The sequence below is a fragment of the Zonotrichia albicollis genome, chromosome 14, assembly GCF_047830755.1.
Source record: "Zonotrichia albicollis isolate bZonAlb1 chromosome 14, bZonAlb1.hap1, whole genome shotgun sequence".
NCBI classification, from domain to species: Eukaryota; Metazoa; Chordata; class Aves; order Passeriformes; family Passerellidae; genus Zonotrichia; species Zonotrichia albicollis.
In genome coordinates, this window is record NC_133832.1 from 11,003,147 (window position 1) to 11,031,110 (window position 27,964).

The 27,964-nt window shown below is 41.4% G+C and overlaps 1 protein-coding gene across 7 annotated transcripts in view; it reads left to right on the plus strand.

Annotated features, from left to right (window-relative positions):
- Positions 1-27,964, plus strand: part of TENM1 (teneurin transmembrane protein 1) — a 770,124-nt gene that overhangs the window by 720,576 nt on the left and 21,584 nt on the right. For all 7 annotated transcript variants that reach the window (XM_026791932.2, XM_005484457.4, XM_074551699.1 and 4 more), the window contains 3 exons: positions 3,437-3,591; positions 21,217-21,583; positions 23,366-23,876. In XM_026791932.2, coding sequence (XP_026647733.2) covers positions 3,437-3,591; positions 21,217-21,583; positions 23,366-23,876 — 1,033 coding nt within the window. The remainder of the gene's footprint in view (positions 1-3,436; positions 3,592-21,216; positions 21,584-23,365; positions 23,877-27,964) is intronic.

Here is a 27,964-nt window from a genome sequence, read left to right on the forward strand (position 1 = left end):
TCGTGTTACAGTTCCTTAAAAAAAGAAAAAAAGAATCAGACACAAAGTGTGATAAAAAGTATATCTCCTTCTCTGGAAAAAAAAAATTATCTTTCTTACTCACTCAAGGGTTGAGCAGTGCTCCCACTTGCACTCAAGTGCAATTCATTACCCTCAGCATGTGCATGTTTCCTCCCCCAGTTCCTTGGTGATTAAAGCACAATTGCTGTGCTGTGTGTGATTTGATTCTGCATTACACTGTACGTCAGAAAAGGATTAAAATAAGCTCTTGGAGTACAGATTATATGTAGCATCATGTAAAATGTGACAGGAGCATTAATGAATCCAACTCTAATGAATAAATTGGGACAGTTTAGCCACCAATCTGTATTGTTTTCCAGTGGATGCTTTTTGTAGGGTATTTGTCACCAAGACTTAAATGCATAAGTAATTTTTTCAAGTTGGTGAAGTTGTGTTGTTTTACTGGAGAGTCATAAGCTCTGAAAGCAGTAGGTTGTTGCTGAACATCTATACAGTCAGTGGTACTTGAACAAACTGGCTTATTAGGAAGTACCAGGAATTTAGTGCAAATACTGAAGAGGTGGTTTTATTTATGCTATTGCACTGGCATATGTCCTTCCCTTGCAGGCAAGTTGCTTTTCTGCAGTGGCTGGAGGGCTAGAAACACTAGAAACATTAAAAGATCCTTGATTTTCTTATATAGTCAGTGTTTGAAATCCATTCAACAACACAGCTGAGTAGCTCTATTTCATTGCAGCATAATTTTTGATTTTTATATAATGGATGGTTTGCAGCCAACACAGCCATCTGTTCTCAGGCAAATTGCGCAAAACAGAAGATGCACTTGCCCTGGTGACAGATCCTGGCCTTGTGCTGTCTGTGCTGTGGATCTGATCCAGCTGAGAAGCAAAGCTCACCGTGCAGCACCTCCCCTCTGCAAAGGCAGGCTCAGACATAGCCCATTGCTGCCCTTCCCACCCACAGCAGGTTTCTCATTTCAGCTTGTGAAGCACACTGGAGAGCAAATCAGATCCCATCTAATGATGCTGCATGATGCAGGATCAGTGAGATAGAGCTACAAGGGCCCATCCCTTCCCAAAGCTGGAGCACACATGTCACCCCAACCCCAAAACAAACCTCTTGGCTTCTCAGACTCACTCTTTACCTCAGCTCACCTTCAGCCTTTTGGGTTTGCACTTCTCAGGAGCAGATGACAGCCAGGAGTTTGCCAGTCATTCTGGAGTTTCCAAAGGTACAGTTACTTTCTAATTAAAGAGTGAAGATCCTCTAAGGGAGCCAGTACCAAGGAGTCACGATTTATGAGCTCGCAGGCTGGCAGGGAGTCAGGCTCTGAGACTGTCTGCTAATCTTCCAGCCTTTTTATAACCTTCCAGTTTTACCCAGCTGACCTATCTAGCCCCCAACAGATGATTTCAGTTCCCCAGGTGACATCTGTCCTGCAGAACTTTCAGCCATCTCACATAATGAGGAGATATAGCTTAGCCCTGTACCTTGGGCACTTGGCAGTCCATGGGCACTTTTTGTCCTGGATGGAGGAGGTGACAGGATGGTGGATAGCCTCCTCTAAGGGCATTTCACAGCCAGATGGATATATTGCATTGGTAATTTAAAGAATTAGTTTCAAATCCCAACACTGTGCTGATAACTTGAGAGCTGGATGCAGTGGGGAGTGTTGCACGCTAAAGTTAACTGCTGTGGCTTTTGGATTTTTTATGTGGTGATAGCCTCAGAACGTTGTGATCATGCCCTCAGACCTTTGCAAGGTGCATGAACATCACCTGTGGTGAAGAGGCTCCTCAGAACCAGTCATGGGCAATTTGTCTTGGGAGCCTGCCTCCAGGTATTAACACTGCAACAGACAGCATATTGCACTTAGTTATGTGTGCAACTCAAGCTCAGCCCCCAGGCTTTTCCAGCTGCCAGGTAAAGATATGTTTAGGGGCTTGGAGACACCATCACCCCCTCTTCCCAGCCCTGAGATGCATGTTCTGCATCAGGGTTTCCTGGTCTTCCCTTTTCCCTCCAGACTGCCTAATCTCCCTTTCTTCCAGCTGTAACTGCTCTTATATATCAAACAAAAAAACCTTAAGTACAAGGAGTTGAGGTTGGAAGCTGAGGAAATTCAGTTTGAGGCTATTTTTCTTTTTTAATGGCATGTGGGATTGCTGTATGGGATCCTAAACTGGCCTGCAGACAAGTATTTTGTAAACTCAGAGTACATACAGCCTTCAGTTGTGCTAAATGCAGGGGACAAAAATCAAGAACCATATAAGCCACTGTCTAGACCATCTGTTCAAGTCCTCTGCCTTTCATTTCTGTGTAGCAGAACATAAATTCATTATTAAAATAGCTTGGCCGTGCACAGCAGCTGCTGTAATTGCAAAGTTATGCAACTTTAAAGGGGAAATTAGGAAGTAGTTTAAAGCAAGAAATTGAGTGGTTTTGGTAGAGAGGATTTCACAAGTCTAACATGAATAGAAGTGCTCTTCTAGTTATATTTTCAATATTTGAGGGAAATAAGATCTTACTTAGAGTTCCAATTGAATGCTGTTAGACTGGGGCAGAGCAGAACAGGGCTGGGCATGAGTTGTGGCATGAGGTGCTGGTGGGAGACAGCAAACCTTCCCTTCCTCAGGTTCCCCATGAAATGCAGAGGACCATGACCTTTCCTGTGCAGAGCCCTGGCATTGGAGTTCCATCCCTGGCTTTTGAGTTCCATCCCTTGTGCAGTGCAGTGCTGCAGGAGCTGCTGCAGATCCAGGAGTGGGAGAACTGCCCCAGGTGGTGACCACAACTGTCATGAGCCTGGTTCCAGTGCAGTGCCATCATTTAGGGCAGCACTGCACTGTGATCCATCCTGCAGCACAGCTGCTCCTTCTGCCTGCTAAGCAGAGCCTGGTCTGCACCACTTGTATGTACAGCCCCTGTCAGAACCGGCCTCTTTGGCCTTCTGTGGGTTCTTCGTCCTCGCTCAGCCAATTTCATCATTCAGAGACTACAGCCATTTAAAAATTGTCTGTGCATAAGAATGAAGATAGTGAAATGGAAATGAAGACAAATCAACTATAAGTTTTTAGAAAAGCTAATATTGCCCTCTTGGTGATAGACATTAAGTTGTTGAAGAGCCTTCTTCTCTGTATGTAAAATTACATTAAAAGCAAAGCCTCTGCTGTTTTGTTTTGTTTCATCCTCACAGGTTCCCCCTTTAAGTCAAAGCTAATGTGATAGATGGATATGAACTTTCCATATACAGTTTGTATAAGCCTCAAATAGTAATGGGTGGGGGAAAAAAATCATACTTTTTTAAATCAGCAGATTTTTGTAGTCTAAGAAGAGAGGAAACATTTTAAGCTGATACTTTTAAATCAAGATAATGCCAGGACTAACACTCTTTTTACCCTTCCTCTTCATCCAGGTATCACTGTAGATAAGCACGGATTTATTTACTTCGTTGATGGTACAATGATACGGAAAATTGATGAGAATGGTGTGATCACAACAATAATAGGTTCAAATGGCCTCACATCAACCCAGCCATTGAGCTGTGACTCTGGGATGGACATCACTCAGGTAGACACCTCTTTTTTATGTGTTGTCACTTTGATACACGTTGTAGAGACAGATCACTTACTGTCCTGTACCAGGGTTGTATATCGACTATGCTGGATGAGTCAGATACTTCTGAATGGCACCATATGGAGTAGTTCTTCCACTCACATGATTGTTTTAAGGTGTATAAATGGAAAACCACACTTGATTTTTTTTCCCAGGAGATGGCATGTGAATATATAGAGAATATATATACATTCTTATGTAAAGAATACAAACTGCTTTAAAAAGTTGCTTGCTACTCTGAGATAGATCTTCTAAGAAGGTAATCAGAAGTTTAAAGTGCTTTCCTTTAGTCGAGCATTCAGACTGATCTGCTTGAACTAGTAAGTGGAAAAAAATAGATATTCTGTTTACATCTAAATCTGTTCTAAGTCATGGAGGAGCATTAGAATAAGTAATTACACAACAGCAGTATTGTGGTCAAACTATTGGATTTCAGTTTCTCAAAATACTTCTCGCTTCTTATGTCAAGAGCAAAAAAATAGGAACAGTAAAAGAAATAAGAATAAAAGAACTTATCACATCTGTAATTTATGCTAATAAAGAAATATGGATAATCATGGAGAAGTATAAATGGTACTCTTGGCTCATCAGTGAGCCATACCTACAGACAGCACAAGGAAGGACTTGGCCTTTGCCAAACAATAATTGAATTAATCAGCTTCAAAACAGGGGAGAAGCTGTATTTGAAAAAATCTTGAGGCATTCAAGTGACATACTAAGCTATTATGGACTGTCAGCTAATAACCAGGATCAGGTTAATTTTTCATTTCATTTTCTCCCTGCCCTTTCCTCCATCCTTCACAACTGGAGAATCACAGTTAAAATTCAATGCATAACAATGGTAAGAGCTTGTTGCTTGTTTCTGGGTAGATTTTGAGTACAAATGAATGTGGTCTTGCATTCACATACCTGAAGAATGTGGGGTCAATGTTTTGGTTAGTTCTTATGAAAGAAGGGTGAAATGAAGGGATCTAATGCTGCTATTGCAGAAGCACTGAGGCATTTTCTTTCTAGAATCAGAACAGGGAGAAGTGTCTGTGTTCCATTTCACATGTCACCAAATCACAGAATTCTTATGGTTGGAAGGGACCTCTGGAGATCACCCAATCCAACCCCCTGCCAAGGCAGGGTCACCTGGGGCAGGTGACACAGGAATGCATCCAGGGGGTTTGGATGTCTCCAGAGAGGGAGGGGTGTTCCAGTGTTCCTGGTGTTCCAGTGCTCTGCCACACTCAGCAGAAAGAACTTCTTCCTCATGTTGAGCTGAAACTTCTTTCTCTTTTGTGTGTAGTGTTTCAGTGGACCCTATGTGTTTGCAAACATGGGAAGGGGAACCTCAGCTGAACCTCCCTGTTCTAAGACAGACAGGCCCTTTGTATTCTCTCAGGTCCAGTTAATGTGTAATTATTCCATATAAAGCAGAACAGGGTAAACTGGCTTAGTTGTGCTAAACCCAAACTTAAATTGGCCTGGTAATAGTTTTAAGTTTCAGCAGCTTCTGGGCACCTTGGCTCTTGCTCTGGCCCAGGCCTTGAGGCCAGCGTGTCGTGCAGGTGCTGGGCAGCAGCTGGCAGGCAGCAGCATTCCCACTGCACTGCTGCCCACCAGCTGGCAGAGCTGTGCTGCATGGAGCCCACAGCTGCCTGCAGCACACGCACTCACTGCTTGGGTACATCAGCAACTGCCTGGGGCACCCTGACCACATCAGGTACCTCTGAGCTCAGGGTGCAGCGTCTGCTCCCTGCCTTCTCCTTCGGGATCTGCACTCTCAGGTTCTGCAAATAATTGCTTTATTTGCCTAATGTAATGTGTGCTGTGTATTTGTGTTCAAGTTTTTGCTGATTTTGCTCAGTAAGAAAGTGTCTCTCTACATCTCAGATAGGGAGTTTTAATTGTTTTCATTTCCTTTTCAAAAATGCAACTCCCCCTTAGCAAATAGGTCTCAGCAAGGGGTCTCGCAAATTTAGAAATAAAATTATTTATTTCTTAAATTAAAACTGAGTTGTAAAAGTAAACGTTTGGGGCTGAAATCAAATGTGCTACATTTGTAAAGTAGATTTAAATAGCCCTAAAATCCTAGTTCTTCATAGGTTGGCTACTTGCCAGAAACCAGTTTCATTTACCTCACCCTACAAAATAGTTCAGTTCCATGGAGGATGGACTTCTACAAAGTCATAGGTAAGAAGAAAGATGTCATAGAGCAAATCATTCTTCATTCACCTGGGGTATAATCTCCTTTTCATAGAAACAGGAATAAACCCTTTCCTTTTTTTTCATGAACACTTCAGGTGTTTCCATGCTACAAGAAAATATGGCTGCATATTTTGCAAAAATTTTCAATTTTGTCAGTATTCTGGGAAAGTAAGAAATGGTCTTACCCCTAAATTGAGATAGTCTTCAATTAAATTGTGAATGCATGTCAGTAAATATTCTAAAAAACATAATAAATTATGGCTTATAAACATCTCCCTAAAAAGTGGCCAGTCTCATTTTCTAAGGGTAGGAACACTATATAATTTTCTGTATATTTTTCACTGGTAAGTGAAGCCACAGTGTGGACACTGCAACATGAAGCCTTTGGAAGCATTTCTTGTTTGGAGGGGGTTTAAGTAAACCTCTTTATTGAAATGTTTCGCAAAATCCACACCTTTGAGATATTTCACATACACAGTAAATCATAGACATGAAATAAATACTGAGACTGCATGTTCTGAAAAGCAACTGTATAAATTTGCTCAATCATCTTCTAAAACTGTTGCTGATAACCAGAAAAGCCTATGAAATAATCACACCCCTTTGAAGTCAAGCATGTTAATCTGGAATTACATCAATGAAAATAACAGAATGATATTGTCACTTAGAAACAAGTGTATATCCTTGCAAGACTGCTGAGTTTATTCCAGAATGGCATAAACATAAATGAAAAATGCTTTTGGCCCATCTCCACTTAAATTAGTTTTTGGCTAAGTTACAAATGGCATTTAAATCAAGAGAATGTGGGTTGCTCACAAATTGTGTATTTAGAGAGACTTACGGAATAGGTTAATAAAATCATTTCTCAAAGCTCAATTTGTTCTGACAGTAAAATCAACAACTTGCCCAAAATCAGTATTTCTTAATTTACTGAAGTACAAAAATGTACTCTTGGAGTAAATATGTAGAGTCACTGTCTGTTGCAAGCACCACCATAAATGACAAGCTTTAACTTTGAGGCATTCAGTTTAATAAATGAGTTGATTAGGAAAGGATTTAATCATTTGTTCCAATATCAGTTTTCGTGGTATTATTCTTGGTAACCGTTAGGTGTTTGTTATTTACCACTTTCTCCTTCTTAAGCATAATATTCTGCATTCATAACCAGGGGAAGAAAGGACAGATGGGGATGAAAAGATTATAGGTTGTGGCAAATAAATGACCAAGCTCTAATTACTTTGATCTCATACTTCACTGGGGGGATTTTAATCTGAATTTAGAAGGAAAGGGACACTCAGTTGAGCTGTTTGTATGGTACACCAGCATTCTCAGTAGTGTTTCAGCCTGTTCAGAACTTGGATGACTTTTCTTCTCTGCACAGATCATTTCAGTGTTCCTCAGTTAGTCAATAGAGCAAACCTAAAGAAAATGGCTCTTCAGAGCTATGCATGTGAATATCTGTGTGGATGTGCTCAACACTCACTATTGATGTCAGGAGCTCTGCAGGCACCTACATGGTCATGATCCACAACAGGAGTGCCAAGGGAAGGGACTTGGATGGAGAGAGAAGGCAAAGAGATGGGATCATCACTCAGTTTCACTGCCTGATGGCTTTGGGCTGGATCCTTGTCTAGACCAGAGGCCTCTCTAGATTGTTTTTGTCTCACATGTACACACTCTCTTCATGTTTGCACATCCCTAGGGTACTCTGATATTTTTTAGCTAGTTTATTGATAGCAGCTGAGAGCACATTGTGTGGGTATGTGGATGTCTGTCTGTCAGTCTCTCTGTCTGTCTGTCAGTATTCTCCTCCTCACAGTAAATTAAAAGCTTGGGCCAATTTCAAACAAATTTGTAGAGAAACACCCACCTTCACAGCAATTAAATTCCTACATGTTCCATAAAAAATATTAATCCAGCTGGAGGACAGAAACCTAAAGTGCCCTTTCAAAAGGAAATATTGCAGCATAAGCTTTCTTTTATTAAACTCCAGAGATTCTACTCAGGATGTAATAAATGCCCCATTCACAGGAAAACTTCATTTCGCGCCTGGATCTTATTAAACTCCCAAGCCAGTCAGCCATGCGACAGAAGTCCTTAGGAAACCAGACTTCATCAGATCCAGTGTTCTTGGAAGTTATATTGACGTTGTGGGAGTTTTTGTGTGAAAGTAAAAACACTACAGCTCATCTTGAGTGATAAGCTTTGCTGTTCTTGCCTCCAATGCTACAGTGAAAGCTGAGGAGAAAATTAGCAGATATTTCTACCATCTTGCAATTTCATCCTGTATCTTTCCTCCCATGAGAAATATGTGGGCTGAATTTCCACTGCTCCAAACCACAAGTCATTTATATCTGTGTGAGTGGCTACAGGTATTATTTGGGAGCTGTTTAAACCAATCTTGAGCACAGTCACTGCAAATACAGAGACCAAACATTTGCAAGTCAACAGAAAATGAATCCCAAGAGCTTTTTCTTTGCCTGTAACCATGGTCTTGTTCTTGTGCTTATGTCAGTCCCACTAGGCACGAGTCTGTGCCAAAGCAATAGCTCCGACCTGATTGATGGTGTTAATAACTGTCACCGCTGTGTTCCAAAATGAAAGGTCTGCTTTGAAGACTTTTTCTTGACATTTGCACTTCATCAGCCTTTGTTCAGCAGTTCTCCACGTGAGGGAACCATCTATATTGTGTTGCCTCACATAAACTTCAGTGACACTGCAAAATGTTTTGCTCCCTTATAAAAATGTGACAGTGTTACTTATGTAAGCAATTTGCTTGCACAGGTCAAATTAAAAGGCAGAATTCTAGAACAGGGTTTAAAGGGGACCCATGCATGGCAGGAATGTTGTGTCCTGGACAGCCTGCTTTGAATGATGGAGAAGAGGGGAGAGGGTAATAAGTGATGCTGTTGATGACCTACTTGAAATAGTGAAGCAAGAGACAGACTGCTGGGAAGCAGGAGTGAGATGAGCAGAATTGCTTGAAAATGTATTCTATATCTCAAAAATGCAAACGCTGACATTGCTCCCGCAGTCACAAGTGCTGCAGGCGCTCCCCAGCAGCATCTGCACAGGCACAATATGCTTCAGTGGCATTGTGGAAGCCTTTTGAGCAGAACAAAAAGCTCCCAGGACATGATGACCCCGCTTGAAAGCAGCAATGAGGGTCTGCTCATCGGAGCAAGCACAGCCTGAACAGAACTTTCACTGGGTACGTTTGGAGGAAGGAAAGAAAAATGTGAAAGACAAAAATATGATCTGATGACCAGGTGAGACCAGGGGAAGCAAGCTGCCAGCACAAAAACAAATTGATTCTAGGCTGAAGTATTTCTAAGCCAGGTTGAGAATAGAATATTGCAGGGCAACTGCAATATTACATGAGGCTGATTAATTAATTAATATTGTAGGTCAGAACACACACTATTCCTCCACTATTCTCTGCATACCCGAAATTATAAACTGCATTCTTGTAAAATCAGAAAGAAGAAAAGGCATCTTTTAACATTAGATGCACAATATTCTAATTGTGCCATCAGAAAGGGACAACTGTGTTTTCACTGTAGCAAAGTACTGCAGAACTACTCCTGTCCTTCCTTTCCTTTTAGTCCTCTACCCGTGTCTTTTGATACATTATTCTAGCTGTGAGTAATTAATGAAGCATAAATATTCCAAACTGCTGAACAAAAGCACACAAAGCAGAAATAACAATTTATAGACCCTTTTATTTTATTTGTGGTCTTCCCTTACAGAAGACTTTCAGAGCTTTTTTTTCTTTTTAGAAAAGAACTGTATTATTTTTTCTGGGTCTTGCTGGATGAAAGAGTCCACAAAGCTGTCATTTTTTTTCCAAAATGAAGTCGTCTTGTTCTCTGGTTCTTTTTACTCTACTGCTTAATTTCATGTTCTTTCTTCTCTGGCTTTGCTGGAGTGGAAGTCGTGGCCCCAGCAAAGTCAGCAACTGTTTTGCCACTGACTTCAGTGGAACCAGGACTTTGCCAAGCTTAATTGAAAGGGTAGTGAGAGGTGAGTGTGCAGTAAGGAGCAGCTGTATCTCACAAGAAAGTGTGTGCTTCTGAGAAATAGACCAGAACAGGTCTTCACTGAGGCATTTTCAAACCTTTTCAAAAATGAGGTGTCCCTCCAATTAATTAAGTGTAACTCTTCAGAAACTCTAAGTCTATACAAAACTGTTCCAGCCATAATAGCATATGCAGGAACAATCAGTCACTAGCATCCATACTTCAAAGCAAAACAAAGCTGAAAGCCTTTTTTAGAAGGAATCTTCAGGTATAAGGGCAAATATCTTTTCCCAGGGGTACAGGATCAGCTAAGTAGCCTCTCTTCAACAGAAGCTGAGAGAAAAGAGGCTCAGGTGAAAAAAAGGCTTGAGAGCTCATAAATCAAACTTGGAGGTATACAATGTCATTTTTTGAATATCAGACAGAAAGCAGGTTGGTTTTGTCAGAACTAATTTATATTCAAATCAAATTATTCTATCACTGAATTTGAAATTAGTCATAGACACAGGATAGCATCCAATGAAGTGATACCACAATTTCTCCTAAAGCCCAAATATTCTGTTTGTATTGAACACATACAAAACAGCAATTTATTTCAATTATCTGCCATAAATAATCCATTATGACTGAGTAAAAGACTGTGTACATTTTAATGAACTCTTCCAGCAATTGCATCCTTTCCTTTGATTGTTGAGGCAGTATTAGACCCCTGATGGGGAAGTGAAGGAGACTCTGCTCATTACTTCCTTTTTACTTCCTGCTACACAGATGCAGGTTCTAAGGTTTTTTTTTTCAAAAAAATTGTTTCTAATAAGCAACTGCAAGAAGGAAAAAATCTTCTGTAAGAGTTAGATGGTTGGTGAGAAGGAAGCAGCTCAACCCTGAGTCCAAGTGCTCTCAGATGCTTCCTTCCAACTAGAAGAAACCTCCATGCTCACGAAACGCTGCCTGCACATGCACAAAGCCCTTGCCCATAACCATCCACCAGCTCATCCAAGCTGCCTTACCTCCTCCAGGCTTTGAGCTTCTCTCAAAGCTCCACCTTTTATTCCATATGTGCAAGTAGCCTTTGGTTATCTCTCTGTCTAAATATGGTTTCATTACAATGGAGTAAAGTGGATCAGTTATTTTTGGCAGAAAATTATTATCTCTACTGTGTTGAATTGCACGGCAGAAAATGTTCAGTACAACTTTGTCAGACTGGTGGGAGTCTGCAATGTCTTGAGATACACTGATTACTACATCTGTCTTTTTTCATCTGTTGCAGAGACATAATGGACAAAATGTAAGCATGAAGGAGATACTGATACCAAATCTATTATCTATATGTGCATATTTGACTGTGTCTGTATACATGAAGGTGTGGTTTCTCCCTACACTGCAGAGCTACCATAACTGATCAAATAGTGAAAGCTGCTCCCTGCCCTCCTGGGCTCCAAGCCCCAAGTCAGTCTGCTGAGAAGAGAATGGGGGTGTTGAAGGGAAGATGCAGAGCCAAGCTAAGCAGGCAATGTCCCTCCTTTTGTTTTAACCCAGTGGTTCATCCCCATCCACTAGCAAGGTTTGCCTGTGATTTAAGAATGGCTATTTTGATGGAGGCAGTTCCTACTTTAGCCATGTTTTTTAAAATTGTCAGGACTAGAACTGTGTGCATGTTGCTTTCCTCCTCTCACCAAGCAGTCCTTCACATATTTATGGGCCAAAGGACCTCCCACAGATGTAACAGGTTTTTTGTGTTATGAAGTGAATAACGAGCGAGCTCTGTGTGGAGCTGTCTTTACTGCCTCTCTTACAAACCTTTCAGATTGCACACTGTATTCTGGTTTGGCCATTTGGAAATGTTGCACAGTTATTTTTTAAGGAGGGGGCCAGGGGAGTGACAAGCAAATGGATTGTCACAAGTGTGGAGTTTGAGGGGAGGTTTGAGGGCACCAGAGGTGATCTGTCCTGCAGAGATGTCACACACTGCAGGGATAGGGATTCTAGCATTGGCTTGGTCAGATTAAGTACCATGGCAGGAGCTGCAGCCTGGGCAGTGACAGCTAAGAGTGCCTGATTTCACCTCTCCATGATGCCACATTTGCTGCAGCATCTTTTCTACCGTTGGCTGTGCCGAGGAAAAGATAATGAAAAGGCACTGTGTCAGTGGAGGAAAAAAATGGCAAATGTCAGGGCAGAAATGGGTTCTACCCATTTGTAGTGTGCCTCAGAGAGGGTGTTCTTAAAGCTGTGCATGATGGAGTTCAGGTCACAGAGAGCTGCAAACAGAATGATAGATGTTTTATACAGTATGTTACTCTGACAATAGCACATTTACAAACAAATTAGTTAAAAGTGTCTGAAGGACATTCAGCTTTTATAAACTGGGCCTCATCTCCTGCTGATAGCTTCCTTTGGGATGAGGATGGCATGGAAAATGATACACTGCCTTGGAGAATAAATTTACGAAGTTTAGCAATGTAGGTCACATTGCAGGAAATCATAAATGTCTGAACATCACTCAATAGCCATTCAATCGACTGCTCAAAGCAAAATGGGAAACTGAACAGTGTGTAGTTGTCTCCAGTGAGAGCCAGGCAAAGTCATGATATGATATGATATAAAACCCTTTAGGTCCTCCATCCATATATACTACATTTTTATTCCTTTTTTCTTGCCACTTCAGAATTAAAATTCTTTGTCATATCAGTAGTGACAATAACAACAATGTGATTTTTGCTATTGTAACTGTAGAAATGTTTTGGGTGGCTCACAAAAGGTGTGCCAAAAATTTAGGGAATCAGAAGAGTTCCAGTGGTTGAAACTTGGATAAGTAGTCTAGTCCTAAGGAATTAATTTCATTGTGAAATTATTTTTGTATGCTTTCAGTCAGCCAGAAAGATTTATGCTATTCGCTTCATTTTTTTTTTTTTTTATTTCATTTGAAGGAGTAAGGAAGAGATTTTAAAGGACATTTCTAGACCTACTACTTGCCAGGGATTCCTTTAGCTTTTTGGGTCTAGAAGCTGCTGGAAGCCTGAGATCCAGATATTTAGGACCTCAGCAGGGGTGTTGAGGATCATTCTGAAGGCATTTAGGACTTCTTAAGGCATGCAGCCTTTCTAGATCTACAGCTTATGGACCAGGGGAATCCATGGCTTCTGGAGCATGGCTGGAGAGCCACTGGATTTTTCTCCTGGAGTCGTTTGGAAGCCTTTTCAAGCTTTTTCTGAGAGCCTGCCTGGCATTTCTGTGGAGCCCTTTCAGCCTTTCTAGGCCTGAAGCCATGTTATGCCTTTCTAGATCTTGAACTCAGCTACTGAAAATCAAAAACTATTTATTGATCTGATTAGGAACCTACTGTGAAACTATTTTCAGGTGCACTTTTAAAATCTCTTTTCTAGAACCTTTTTGGAAGGCAAGAAAAGAGAATGCCTCTCCTTCTATGTCCAAGTTAATCCATCACAGGCCTGAGATATGTTATTCAGTCAAGTGGTAGTTACTGAATTTTGCTTAAAAAACTTCAGTCCTAAACGTTATCCTTGTAAGCTGTTCTGGCACAGTCTGACAATGCATGTCCAAATATGCATCACAGCAGTAACCAAAGCCCTGAACTGACAGAAATTTAAAGCAGAGTGCCTGCTTACAGTCTCAGACTAGAATCAAACATTCTCCAGTGCATTTCCTTGCATTTAATCAATACAAATGCTCACACTGAAGGGTTGCTGCACAGAATGCTGTTGTCTTGTTTGTTCTGCAAAATGCAAGGTGCCTTTTTTTCTGTTAGCTGTTTGAAGTCTTACAGCAGTATGTGTTTGCTTTCTGTTCAGCACCACAGCTAGTTTGTTTGCATTCATTTTCCTCAGTTGAAAGACCTATTGTGTAAATACTTGTGAAAGATTAGTTGCAGAAAATCATCTTGTGATAACAATTGATCTTGGTGCTAATTTCTGTAAAAGTAAGAACACAAATTACTTCTGTTGGTTTTTCTGCCTACCATTTTTTATGTCCATGAAGAAAAATGTATATTTTAAAGATAATCATGAAACTTCTCTGTAGGTATTTTGCTTTAACTCTCTGCTAAAATTTAGTAAATTATTAGTTCACTCTTACAATGGATTTTAAAAGGCTGTTACTGTTGACTTGCCCAACGTTGTAGGAATTTGCCATAGAAGATGCCCTGACATAAGCATGAATTTCAGGATTACTATTTTTCCTATCCTATTTTCTTTCCCTTGCAGAAGTTATATTTGTGAGTTTAACTCTTATGGGAAGGTTTAAACCACAGAAGTGGATTTGTATTTTCTTGTGAAAGCTGTGGAGCTGGCGTTTGTTCTGATCCTTGTGGGAATGTGTTTCACAGCCCTGAGCTGGCTGAGGAGCGGTTTTGGCTCCCACATCTCAACTGGAAACCTCCTGGCAGCAGCTCCTCATCCTTCTCTTCCCCCAATCCTGCTTTCTGCCCATCCCTGGAGTTAAAGGAGCTCTGCCCTGAGGAGCAGAGCTGTTGCCAGAGGTCAAGATCCTGCAGAGGCAGGCAGTTTCCTGGGCACAAATCTGCAGGAAGTTTTAATTTCAAGAATTTAATTTAAATTTTCATTATGAGTTTCATTCAGAATTCAGGGAAGAGTCTGAGTATTTAGGTGATATATTAACAGTGGCTGGTGTTGCTGAAAGGTAGGGGTTTGTCTTTTTCAGTTTTGGAAATTTCATTGTATGTATCCTTTCATCTTCTCAGTTTTCAGGCCAGATGCTTTTATGAACCTCAGCAGTTATTGGAAACAAAAGACACAATAATATGCTAGCTCCAGCCCCTCACTGTTCTCAAACAGCTCTTAATTACTGTCTCAATTAAAGCTTTTCCAGATACTCCTTTCCCTTATCTGCATTGGCAGCACACTGGCTTTCTCTATCCAGAACTTCTGAGCCCAAAACAGAGAGATGGAGCCAAAACTCAAGATTTATGCAACCCCACTTTTGTGCCATCTTGTCTGACAAGCCCCAGGACCTGGAACTGTGAGTTACAGAGTGAGGCAGAATGGAGCCAGTCCTGTTATTAGCTAGATTTCCACCTGGTCCCATTCCCTCCTTTTGGCTGTGCAAATTACCTGCAGCAGCATGTTTGGAGGACATCTATTCCCACTCCAGCACTGGAGACATGTTTGGGTTAGATTCAAATTCATGGTCTATTTTGAGATATTTTAATTGAAGAGTCTAAGATTCCTCCTCTCAGAGGTACCAGTCTGTTCTAAATACTTCATAAATTCCTTCTGGGCATTTAACAAAGTGTTCCTTTCATAGCCTGTGTAAACCATGGGTACCATGTTTAAGCAGACTTAAATGGCTTAGCAATCTAAGTCCCATTGATTTTTATAGTCAGTGTGCTTATGTGACACTGGATAATATTCCCTCTATTGTTAAATAAGGACGATTTGAAAACCGTCCCCATAGAAATCAACTTTTCCTATTGATTTACTAGACCCCAGATACAGTCTTGGAAGTTGTGAAGCAGTAAAAATAACAAGAAATTATGAAACAAGAAGAGAGCTGGGAAATGAGAGTGCAGCAAGTCTTGTGGCAAGCAAAGACAGGCAGTGAAAACTGTTGAAGTGCTGTTTTTCCTTCTTATTCCTGCAGCAGGTCCCTCATCAGCTGGAAATAATTGACAGCAAAAGCAGGTTGGCAGGGAGATTCTCTGAGCCAAGATCCTGGAGAACTGGTGGCCTCAGACCTCTGAGCTGCATCTGTAAATGTGCCACAGCTGCTTTCCCAGCCCAGGGTAGAAAACAGCAGCCATTAGGCTGTAAAACTCTTTTATTTGGGTTTTTTCACTGGGAACCAGTGAGTGCAGAGAGCAGCATTTGTGAAGTTTAGGGCAGGGACTGCTACAGCTGAACTGTAAAATTCTGGATTTTATGCTATGCAGCATCAGAAGCAGGAGACACAAAGGCTCCTCCAGCGTGGGATGAGGCTGTAATCCCAGCACAGGGAAGGGTTCCTCAGTGTCAAACCACAGGACCAAAATTGTGTTGCTGTGTGCCATTAGGAAAGGAGCAAAGCTGATGAGGGGAGCTGGCAGTGTCGGTGTCAACAAAAGGAAGAGCCCAGAGTGAGAGCAGACTGACAGAAAATGATGAAAAAATATCCATGATTGTCTACGGGGGAAAAAATAGAGAGAAATATGTGTAGTGAGACATCCTGTGAAGAGTTCAGGGAAGCAGAACCAGTCTCCTTCAGCCTTGCAAACTACCAGCTCACTCCTAATGGCCTGCATGTGTGAGTCCTTCCTTGGAGCCACTTTTCTCCCAGGAGGAAGGAGAAAGAAGGATTTAGGCAGGAAGAGAGAAAAATGCATTAGGAGGACATTGTGGTGAGTAAAACGGTTTGGAAACAACATCTGGAGTATAAATAGGACCCATGGGAATGGCATGAAGCTGTGTCAGGAGAGATGTAGGTTGGATATTAGGAAAAGATTCTTCACCCAGAGGGTGGTCAGGCTCCAGAACAGGGAAGGGTTCATAGCACCAAGCCTGACAGAGCTCAAGGAACATTTGGATGATGTCCTCAAGCCCATGGTGTGATATTTGGGGCTGTGCTCTGCAAGGTCAGGAGTTGGACTCCATACATGCAGGTCCATCCCTCTCAGGATGTTCTGTGACTCTTAAGATAAATGAAAGGAAATTTTAAAAGGAAGTTACCAGCAAAAGAGAAATACAGAAGAGGCCATGAGCAGGTCTGCAAGTGGATATCATAGAGCTGAAGAAAGGCAGAGGTAGCATAAACAGAAGTCCTTGAAGCTGAGTAGCACAGATAGGAAGTAATCCATCAGTCAGGACTATCAGAAAAATTTTGGCATTAATTTCATGCTGTTACATGAAATTGAATCAAAATAAACAAGCAATGCATGGCAAGAAATCAAAGCAATGGTGAAGCCTTTCTAGGGATTTATGCAGCTTCTTTTAATCCATGATAAATGAAACTTATCCCAGTGAAATTTACCCCCACAACCAAACAGTTAAGCTCTTGAAACTGGCATTTGCAGACAGGGATAAATTTTTCACTCTTTACTTGTCTTACTTTGATATGAACAGTAGAAATTGTTTGATATGATTTGTTTTAAACAGTACCAAAAATGGCTCAGCCATCAAACGTCATGCAAAATGTGCAGAAAGTTTTCTCCATATGCTCAAAACCAAAAGTGAAGCAGTGTTCTTCACAAACTAACCCTTGGATGTGTGTACATCTACAGGCGCAAATGGTTGAGTATATTTGTGGACTCTCCTAGCAGTGCCATTGGGCAAAAACTGATGCTGTTTAATTTAGTTGTCAAGCTTTGCTGTGGGAGGATGGAGTGGGTTTGTGGGCAAGGTTTGCTTTAGCAGGGGGGCCTCAGGGATGGCTTCTGTGAGAAGCCCCCATCTCCAGTGGATCCAAGGCTGGCCAAGGCATTAGCAGCAGTGTTAACATCTGTGGGATCATGTGTCTAAGAAGGAGAAAAAAGCCTCCTCAAGAGAGAGGAGTGGGGATATGTGAGAGGAACAGCTCTGCAGAACCCAGGTCAGTGAGGAAGGAGGAGCTGATGCTCCAGGTGCTGGAGCAGAGATTCCTTTGCAAGCCTGTGTTGCAGCCCATGGTGAGATCTCCCAGTGAAAATTCATTTAAACTAAAGCCCCCTTAGTGCACTTTGTGTTTTCCAGAGCACTTGACATGAAAAAATGCATTAGAAAGCCGGACTGGTGGGTGTTAATTTTGCACTTCTCAAACCAGAGATGGATTATTAGATATAGCTGGAGTCTTTATGCTAACACTTAAATGCTGAATTCCCAGAAAAGCTGACATGTTAATACTTACATGCAAAAAGTCTCATTGCTCAAGGGTTCACTTGTTTCATCAGTGATTTCTATTGCAAATACTCAGTCTCCCGTGAACCAAACCAGAATTGTCACCTGAAAATTTCTGTCTGTGGTGAATAAATAAACCCTGGCTGCTTGTTTATAATGGGATAATCAGCAATGCCATTTCTGGTCAGTGCTCTAAAAAAAAAGTCCAACTGAATATAAGAAAAAATGCTTGGAATTGGCCCAATTTTGAGTTACAAAAAATAGACACATATATAGAAAAGGACTTTTTACACAGACTTTTGAAGTGCTGCTTCAAATTTAAAGGTATATTAACTGATTTAATGTTCTAACTCTAACTGAGGTTTTGTCTGGAAGAACTTTGTAGCAGGCACAGTGGTATCAGATGAAAATGGAGGTGCTTCTCTGTAATATGTTTATTACCTTTGAATGAAGCACAACTGATGGTTTGGTCACAGAAGCTGCCAGAGGGCAGCTTGCTTTAACGAGGAGTAAACAACCAGTGACTTTTCAAGGTAACAGTGAACCTGAGGGTGCAGTTACACTTCAGCTTAAGCTGATTTAGGTGATTAGTTTTTTACCAGCAAACTGTCCTGAACCTGCTCTCTGTAGGAAGCCGTAAACTGGCCTTGCTGCTGGGGACTGCACTGGGAGAAGGGATGGAGTGGGACAGCAGCAGTCCCATCTTACACCACTTTAAGATGTCATGAAGGCTAATCCTGACAAGAACAGTGCAGATTTCTTATAAATCTCTGAAATTCTTGTTCAGATTAGGAATGCTGAGTGATTTGTGTTATTGTATATGTTTGATTTTAATTGGGCCATTTCACCTCTTTTCCCCCTCCAATTTCACCAGCACAAGCTTGCAGTGTGCAGCAGCTGGTTTTTATGCTGCAGTCTCCAGACACAGGTGTATGCTACCTTCAATATTTCAGATGAAATTTAACCAGGGATACATCCATGACTGCTTTAAACTGCAGAAGGGAAGCTGAAGGAATAACCTTCAGTTAGCTATGCAGAGCAGAGAGCTGGGCAGCAGTTCTGGTGTAGTAACAAAAATTGTTTGGATGTTTCCAACTAAAATTTTATTTATTTTTACCTCACTGCAGCTAGTTTTACAGATGTGAGCAGTATGAAAGCAAATATGCTTGCAGTTAACAGCTGTTAAGCTTTAGGCACATTGCTTCAAGTGAAATGTGCATCTGCTTAAGAGTTCCTTCTATTTCAGTAAACTAAATCCACCTCAAATAAACCAGAGAAAGTTTTCTAGGCCCAAACCAGTCCCTGGTCATCTGCAGAACACCAGACATACCTTCACAGAGGGAGGAATTCACGTTATTTGCTGGGCAAAGGCAGTGTAGATGGTCCAAAGAAGAAAACCAGCTATCAAAACATGGCAGGTGCTAGGCAAGGTCATTATGGTAAAATAGATTGTTTTGTCCCAGATTTTTAATTGTGAACAATCTAGTTGCAGATAATCAAAGATTATTTTTACAGCAGTGCCATCTGTGGAGGCCCTAAAGTTGAAGGTGTCTATTTGCCATTAAAACTAATACATCTATTTTGGTAGAAAAAGAAATTATTCTGAATTAAAAGGTGCATTGCAGATATGGTTTTTTCCAAGCTTTTTGGAGAAAGGCATGTAGAGATTCTTCTGTTAAGTGAAGAGTTTTATTTGGTGCCCCAGTGAGCTCTCAGCTGAAGCAAGACCTAACAGTGGTTGCAAATCAGCCTCAGAGCAGTGGGTGGAACCCAGGCAGTCACATGTGCACAGAAATTAGCACTGCTATGGGAGGAATCTGTTTCCAACTGCTTCACCACATTTAGCATCATTTGGAGGGACTCCACCACCTGGTTCAGCAGAAATCTTGAGCCCAAGAGCATTAGTCTTAATGCCAGTTATGATGCTGCCTGGCCAAAAGGCACAAGCAGGAATGGGATTGCTCTGTGAACCTCTGTAATGGTGTGGTACCCACACAGGATGAGACACAGCAGCCACAGTGCCCTCCTCACATTATTAAAACGTCACTTACCAAACCAGCAATGCACCTCTGGAAATGAGATTATTCAGGAAATACTGCTGCTTGAGAAGGGAGAGACTTGGCCTCCAGCCTGGTGCTGAGCTGACCCCAGGCAGCCAGGTGGCTGCTGATGGCCACACACTCCAGCATATGGCATTGAGCTTTGTGGGAGCATCAGCAGTCTCTGCATTCATAATGCTTTTAATTAGCACAGTGGAAAAATGAGCAAAACCAGCATCAAAGTGAGAATAAGTGAAACAGTAAAAGCTTCTGTGACATATAAAGCATGTAAAACAGTTACATTTTAGGCTGGTAATTATTGTCTTCTGGTGATTGAAATATTTAGACCAGAAAAATTCCACTCAAATAAAAGTAACTATCTATTCATGAAGGATAACAAGTAAAGCATCCTGAGACAGACTTAAATATGATCTCTTGCAGTCTCAGGGGCTCAGTTGTTTTCTGACCTGTCCAGAGACAACCTGGAGTCCAAATCCTCTACTGGCATGAGCTGGGGAGAGGGACCAGCTTGCTCTGTTGTTGTTTCCAAGTTCAGCAATCCTGCAATGCCTTTCTCAGCAGAAGGAGTTTGAAGCTCTGGCCAGCACATGCTGTAATCAGCAGCCTGTGTACTGGTTGCCTTTCAGGTGGACAGGGAGCCCTACTTTTAATTTGAAGCATGTTTAATTCCTCCAGATCACGATGCAAAAGGTATCAGAGTGATACCTTTTGAGAGAGGTCAATCTTCAGCTATTTCCTCCAGCTTGGTTTGAAACTTCCTTTGGTCAGCACTCTCACCTGCATGGAGAAAGGCAAAAAGCTGCTCTTAAGTATGACAAATTTACTTATTCCATGACTGAAATAATGAATTCACAAAGCAAAATCATTATAAATAATTAAGCTTGGCTGCATTATCATACAAACTAAGATTATTGGTGTATTATTTTGCTACAAAGAATTAAGCTTGTATTTCTTGTGGCATATAAGTCTTATAAACATTTCTTGCTTAGTAAATAACAGTGGAAATGAGTCCTACTCTTCTGGTATGTCATTTTCCTTTGTGCTAACAGGCAATTAAAGTGTTACGACATTGACAACCTCTCACTGTTCTCCACTCTGCCAGCATTGACTGCAACCTTGAAACAATAACATTCAAACCTAAAAAATTTTCTGGCTGATGTTGCATGACATGAAGTGTGTGTTTTTATTTGCATGACTGCATAGGTGTAATAAAGTTCCCGCTTTAATGGACTTGTGCAAATACCTCTCAGAGGGTGCTAAATTACTTTTCAAATCAAATTTTGTTCCACACTGGAGTGGGATCTCAGAAAAGAGTATGCTTGTTGAAATTTGTTCCAAACCTAATTAAAGGTACTAGAGAATCAGTGCTGAGAGAATCTGCCAGGCGTCTTGATGATGTGATCAGAGACAGTGAAATAAAATTGCCGTACTGCCCTAATCATTATCCTTCCCTTTCTTTCCCTGTTTTCCCGTTTATATATTTTCCAGGTGCGGTTAGAGTGGCCAACAGACCTGACAGTGAACCCTCTGGACAACTCCCTGTATGTCCTGGACAACAACATCGTGCTGCAGATCTCCGAGAGCCGGCGCGTGCGGATCATCGCGGGGCGCCCCATCCACTGCCAGGTGCCCGGCATCGACCATTTCCTGGTGAGCAAGGTGGCCATCCACTCCACCCTGGAGTCCGCCCGCGCCATCGCCGTGTCCCACAGCGGCGTCCTCTACATCGCCGAGACCGACGAGAGGAAAATCAACCGCATCCAGCAGGTCACCACCAACGGGGAGATCTCCGTCATTGCTGGAGCCCCGTCGGATTGTGACTGCAAGATTGATCCCAATTGTGATTGTTTTTCAGGTAAGGAGGTGATTTTTATTTCCTGTCTGTCATCTGTGGAGGGTTCTCTGATAAAGCTGCAGATCAGCAAAGTAACAAGGGGAGGGAGGGACAAGCAGTGATTGGGTTTCCTTGGAAAGCCCAAAACCTAATCAGCGGGTCTTCAGGAATTTAATCCATTCACTGCTGAGATGTGAGTCTTCCATTGCCACTGGAGGAACTTCAGGATGGTGCTAGCTTTTTCTCTTTTGATGCAGTGATTACACACTGTTCAGAATTACTTGCAGGTCTGCCTTGCTGTGTCATTTGTCAAGGCTGCATTTGCCCCTGTTGAAGGTGGTACCAAATTGCACCTAAATGCTACTGGAACAGGCAGCCCTGCTTAGCAAGAGATTTCATATCAAGTGCAAAACACCAGCTTATGCCTTCTCATCACTCATGTCATACTGCACCACCAGCAAAATGGTGCAAACATATACTGTGCAGAATTCCTTTCTCTTTGTGTGTTTGAAACTGGAGTTAGTTCCAGGCCTGCGGTGCACTGCTGGACATTGTCAGCAGCACAACCACTCTCCCCTGCATGCACCAAAACAGAGTTTGGCTCTTTTATTTCATAAAACTCAATGGGACAAAGGGCAGCATTCCCATACAGAGGTGTGCAGTATGTTGCCATCTTGTCATCTCTAAGAACTGAACATGTTCAGCTCCATAACAATGTCATCATAATTCTTAAGCCTCTCATTTCAAGTAAAAGGTTAATTACTGACAGGAAAACATTAAGTATGTCAAGAACAGAGAGGAAAAAATGCAAATGGTCTTCCACAGAAGGTGGGTTACTGACCCAGCTTTGTGATGATAATCAAAGGCTCCTGTGCATTGCCAGGTGCTGCCAGCTTTAGTGGCTGCAGGACACCAGTGAGGAACAGAATCCTGGACAGGATTCCTATTGAGGAAAAGTAGTCTCAGTGCTGAAAAAAGAAAAAAACTGGCAAATATAATGATTGTGCCAGCCTGGTTTGGTGAAAGGCAGGGTCAGCTTGGCAGAAGGATCCACTGACTTTTCCATTTCCAAGGAAGCCAATAGGCTCGAGAAGACCAATAGGGTGTGCTCAAACACTCCAGCAATTTCTTCACTCAGTCAGGAGAAGTAGAGGAATACACACAGTAATGTGGTTTTCCCTAAGAGTGAGGTTTAATATGCTTTCTTGCTATTTACAGGAAATCCTGCTCATGTAAACTCATTTTGATAGACACATACAGACCATGATAATGCAAAAATCCTTTTGAAACCTTAAATGACACAAATCAAGTAAATTGTCAAGAGATATTGAAAGGGATTGTTTCTCAAGGCACCTTTTGGCTACTGTTGTGATTTTGTTTTCCTGCAGTGTTGAGTTTTTAATAAATATAAACTAATCTTTCTTTCAGTGTCATTTTAGCTGAATTTTCTTTTTGTTTACAACAAAATTCTACTTTAACAACACGCCAACAGACAGTAAGTAGGGAATGAAACTTCAGGTATCACAGTCTTTTCTTTCACAATTCTGCATTAAAGCTTTCCTGAACAGCAGGGTTTGGGACTCAGCAAAAATGCTGTGAATTAGATAATTTATATTCCTGTTTGTCTTCACTGAGACTAATTTAGAATTGCACCAACCTTAGATAATAGGGATTTAATTAGTTGGAAGAGGATATTGTTTTATTGACCTGTAAATGATACTGCAGAGAAGCAGCCTGTCAGGCTTAAGAAGATCAGCTTAACAAGGGCATTAGAGATTGCTAAAATTCCCATTTCTCCTCCAGGTGATGGTGGATATGCCAAAGATGCAAAGCTGAAAGCACCTTCCTCCCTAGCAGTGTCTCCTGACGACACGCTGTACGTGGCAGACCTGGGCAACGTGCGCATCCGCGCCGTGAGCCGCAACCGGGCGCACCTCAGCAACTCCAGCCTGTACGAGATCGCCTCGCCCGCCGACCAGGAGCTCTACCAGTTCACCATCAACGGCACCCACCTGCACACGCTCAACCTCATCACCAGGGACTACATCTACAACTTCTCCTACAGCGGCGACGGGGACGTGGCCACCATCACCAGCAGCAACGGGAACTCGGTGCACGTCCGCAGGGACACCAGCGGGCTGCCCCTCTGGGTGGTGGTGCCGGGGGGCCAGGTCTACTGGCTCACCATCAGCAGCAATGGGGTCCTGAAAAGGGTCTATGCCCAAGGCTACAACCTGGCCCTGATGACATATCCTGGAAACACGGGGCTCTTAGCAACCAAGAGCGATGAGAACGGATGGACAACTGTGTATGAGTAAGTCCACGACACTAAATGCCTGCTGCAAGGAGTCCTGTTTTATGGGGACTGAAACTTATATATGAGCAGTAAAACTTTCTTAGACAGTTCTAGCCATTTAAAAAGACACCCTGCTACTAACACTGTGTGAGACAGGACAAGCAGTGCTGTTGCACAAGCTTTTAAAATGAAGCACTGCTGTTTCTTAGGGGCCTAAACCTGTCATATGTAAAATCTCTGTGCACAGTGCCTGTTAAGTGCAGCAGAAATTGCCTGAAATTACACTTCATTTGCACTTTCTTGTTAGGAATCTGTTTCTCTAAATGAAAATATGAGATTTTTTTTTTGTAGCTTAAGTGGTACAGGCAAGTTGTGATATGAATCAGGAATTTGCAAAATTTCTGAAGACAGCAAAAAGGGGAAAATTAGCATACTCACCAGAGAACGGGGTATTGCGAAGGAAATTGAGCATCTCAGTGGAAGGAATATCCAAAGACACGAGTGAGCTTGTCTCTACCAGCAGGGGAGAAAGATATTTAATAATAGCAAATGGATATGTAATAGCAAAAGGCTGTATATAAGGGGAGATGGAAAGGCTTCATAAACAAGACCACTGACAGAACTTCTAAAAAGCAAGACAAGATAATTCAAGATGGAGTCAGGACACCCCAGTCTGAGAACAACCCAAGAGAAAGTTCATTTTTTATTTACAAAGTGGTGCCTTGTATCAGGATTTCTCATTATTTGTAATTAATTGTCATAATCCTTGTTTGAGGATTCAGCAAGTGCTGGATGAAAATCCTGTCCCTAGTTCAGAGTCCTTAAGGAAGATAATGGTATCTATTTTCTGTGGAGCATATGAGTTCATGGTCAAAAACTAAAATGAAACCCATCTAGGTGAGATTGGAACAAAAAACACATTGATAAGAAGTGAGTTACTGCCTGAGTCACCTGGAGAGGTGGTCGAGTCCCTGTCATTACAGGTTTTTAGAATTATAATTTCTTCAAATGAAAGTAGGATAAAAGCAGCGAAAATGCTGCCTAGTGTGTGAGGGTTTTTATTCAACAGGATGTTTCTTCATCCTGTTCCCTATTATTCTGCCAAAGACTAAATTAATAGGGTGGCCATAAGTATAAGCCATTAGAGAGGGCCTTTTTTCACTCTTCCTGGGAAAACAAAAGCATACAGGATCTTCCTGGTTCAGTTATCATTATCAAACATCTGTTGATGGAAATTTCAACTCCCTTGCAACAGCACAAGCTCTCTGATACCCTGGTGCTGTTCAAACACTGATCAGAGTCACCTTTTATAAACAGAACTGACTGTAAATGTATGTATGCTTGTTTTTAATAATTTCAGTGCTGAGTTGGCCATTTATATCCCCACTTGATGATGATGTCAGTCCGTACCACAGACCAGTGACACTTTCAAAGAACCTTTACAGTAACTCCATGTCTATTAAAATGCTGAACAGGCCTTGTAGCAGGGCCTTGATTGTTAGAGCATGGGAGAGAGATTATTTTTAGTCATGTGCCTTTCAGTCCTGGCATTCCTACTCTCAGTGTCCCACTGACATTGAGCATAAACCATTTCACACTATTGCTCTTGCTATACTATTGCTTGTTCCTCTTTTTAAAGTAGGGCTGAAAGATCTTTTAAAGGACTTTACCTGCTTGCAAGTGCCTCCTGCAGTATGTAGTATAGATTTAGTCATTAAGAAGTACCTGTAGCTTGGGAGGATTTATATGATGTATATGATTAACTCAAGGAAACTTTGCTAAATTAAAGAGTTTTACATACTTTCCCAGCTTTAACTACAGGCTGGGTAACACTGTCCTCACCAATGCTTCAAGTTGTCCAGGATTTGCATGGCCACACACTCCTGCCAGCCTACATCAGTCAGGGAAAACTAACAGAATTACAACTTTAGCATTGCAAAAACAGCAACAAAATTAAATAATGTCAATTAAATAAAATAATGTGATTAATATTTATATTCAATCCAATATATTAAATAATTTTCATAATACATTACAAATTCCTCAATGACTGAAATGCAGAATGTCTGCTCCAGTCAGAGACACAGTGGGCTGTAATCACATTTGTGCTGAATAGTTGTGCCTTCAGGAGATGCTGCTCACCTGCTACCATGAATAGGTCATTGGCTGTGATGGCCTTGGTTATCTTTTACCCAGATACTGTTTTCCAGGGAGGTCACATTCTGTACTGACAGCCAATTTCAGTTTGAAGATTAGAATTTTTTGAAGGGTTTATATGAATTGCTTGGGAGCACTATGAGAATGTAGCATTGGAACTAAGAGCAACTTTCAAATTGTTTGAAATCATCTTTGGTGCTTAAGCTAGATTTGCATTCCCATCCAAAAGTTCAACCCGTGGCACTGTCAAGCTGAAATAGGGATGAGTTAGTTTAACAACACCTATCACACATACTTGGGAATATGAGCAAAGATAATGAGCTGTTCAGAACATCTACCTTTATGTCAGATTCACTCGCAGAGGGAAATTATTAAGAGGTAGAAAACCACCTACAAAAGTACTTGTCATCCATCTACTCTAATCTGATGGAATTGAAGTGCTGAAAGAGCTCTTGCATACAATTATAGCTAATGTACAATTTTAAGTCATCTAGATTTCTTTTAATATTGTGTCATTAAAGCTGTAAAAGGGAGGGGAAGCACTGGTCCTCTGTTAAATCAAGGACAAGAAAATACCTGCAAGAAACAACTCTGAAAAAATTAATTAGACTGCTTTCCCTTTGAAATGATATAACTCTTAACTGTGCTACACATAGAAATGCAAATGGATTGTGAAGCAATATCCCCATGTGTGCATTTCAAATACTAGTGAGCACTTCCTCATGTGAGTACTGAAATCAATGCAATTATTTGCATGATTAAATGGTCACTGACATGATTAACAGTGGCATAACTGAGCCCCAAATTAACATTAAGAAATATGTCATGATTCCACCCCTATTAGTATGGGTAGGACATTGCAGGAGCTGAGTCCCAGTGTGCTGCTATTCATCATGTGGAAGGTGACAGAACCTGTCCTCAGAGGGCTGAGTTTCTTGGAGCAATCTGGAAGGGAATAAAACCCTTTAGATGATCATGGTGTGGCATCAATACTGAGACACTGTTCTGAGTGTCCTCCTGAAGTCAGTGGGCCCATCCACAGGAGTGAGAGGCCTCTGGCATGTGCTGGGTCTCATTACCAGTCAGCACTTTCTGGCCAGCCAGGCAGGAACAGGTTATCCCATTTTCAGCTAGACAGGGAGTTTTGTATTTCAGCAGCTGCACCATCAGCAGCCAAACTGGATCCTTAGTGAAGATGGATCCCATGTCTTGAACACAAGTACATTGCAATAAACCAGCTGTATTTGCACCTTAAAAATGCAGTTTTGGGGGATTTTCTGTGGTACAGTAGCAAATCAAAATAACCTACCAAGCTGTCACACCTGTTTGATCAAGCAGTAAATGAAATATAGCTGCCTGATGTTCGTGGAGTTTTCTAATGATGAAAAGTAGTGATCTGAGTCAATTTTAGTCCCTGCCTGTGGCACCCAGTCAACTTGCACAGAACCATCGTAAGGGGAGAATGTAAATAAGTCACACAATAAGGGCAGTGAGAGGTGAAAAGGAGAGAGATTATTTTGAATTTATAATTTGATAAATTTTAACTTATCTGTTAAAAAACCACAAGATGGTCACTAGTTCATTCTCTGGTGTTTGTTTGGAAAATAGCAACTCTATTTTTCTTTCTTAATATTGGAGGGAAGATAAAAAGATCCTGATATTTTTTCATCAATACTTCTTGTGACATATAGATTTTGTCTGACTAATTGGTGGCAAGTAAAGATCCTAGAGAAATTATGCCAATACCTGAAAGGGAAGAACAAAGGCAGATCATCTGCTGGTGTGAATTGGAGCTTCATTGGCAACAGTGTAGTTCTGCCAGCTGATGTACTGGTTTGGTCTGTGAGGGGAGACAACTAATAAAACATGAAAACTTAATTATGCTTTCATACCTGCACAATAAGTTTCTCTTTTATGAAGATGAGTTGGTTTTGCTCATGCAAATACTC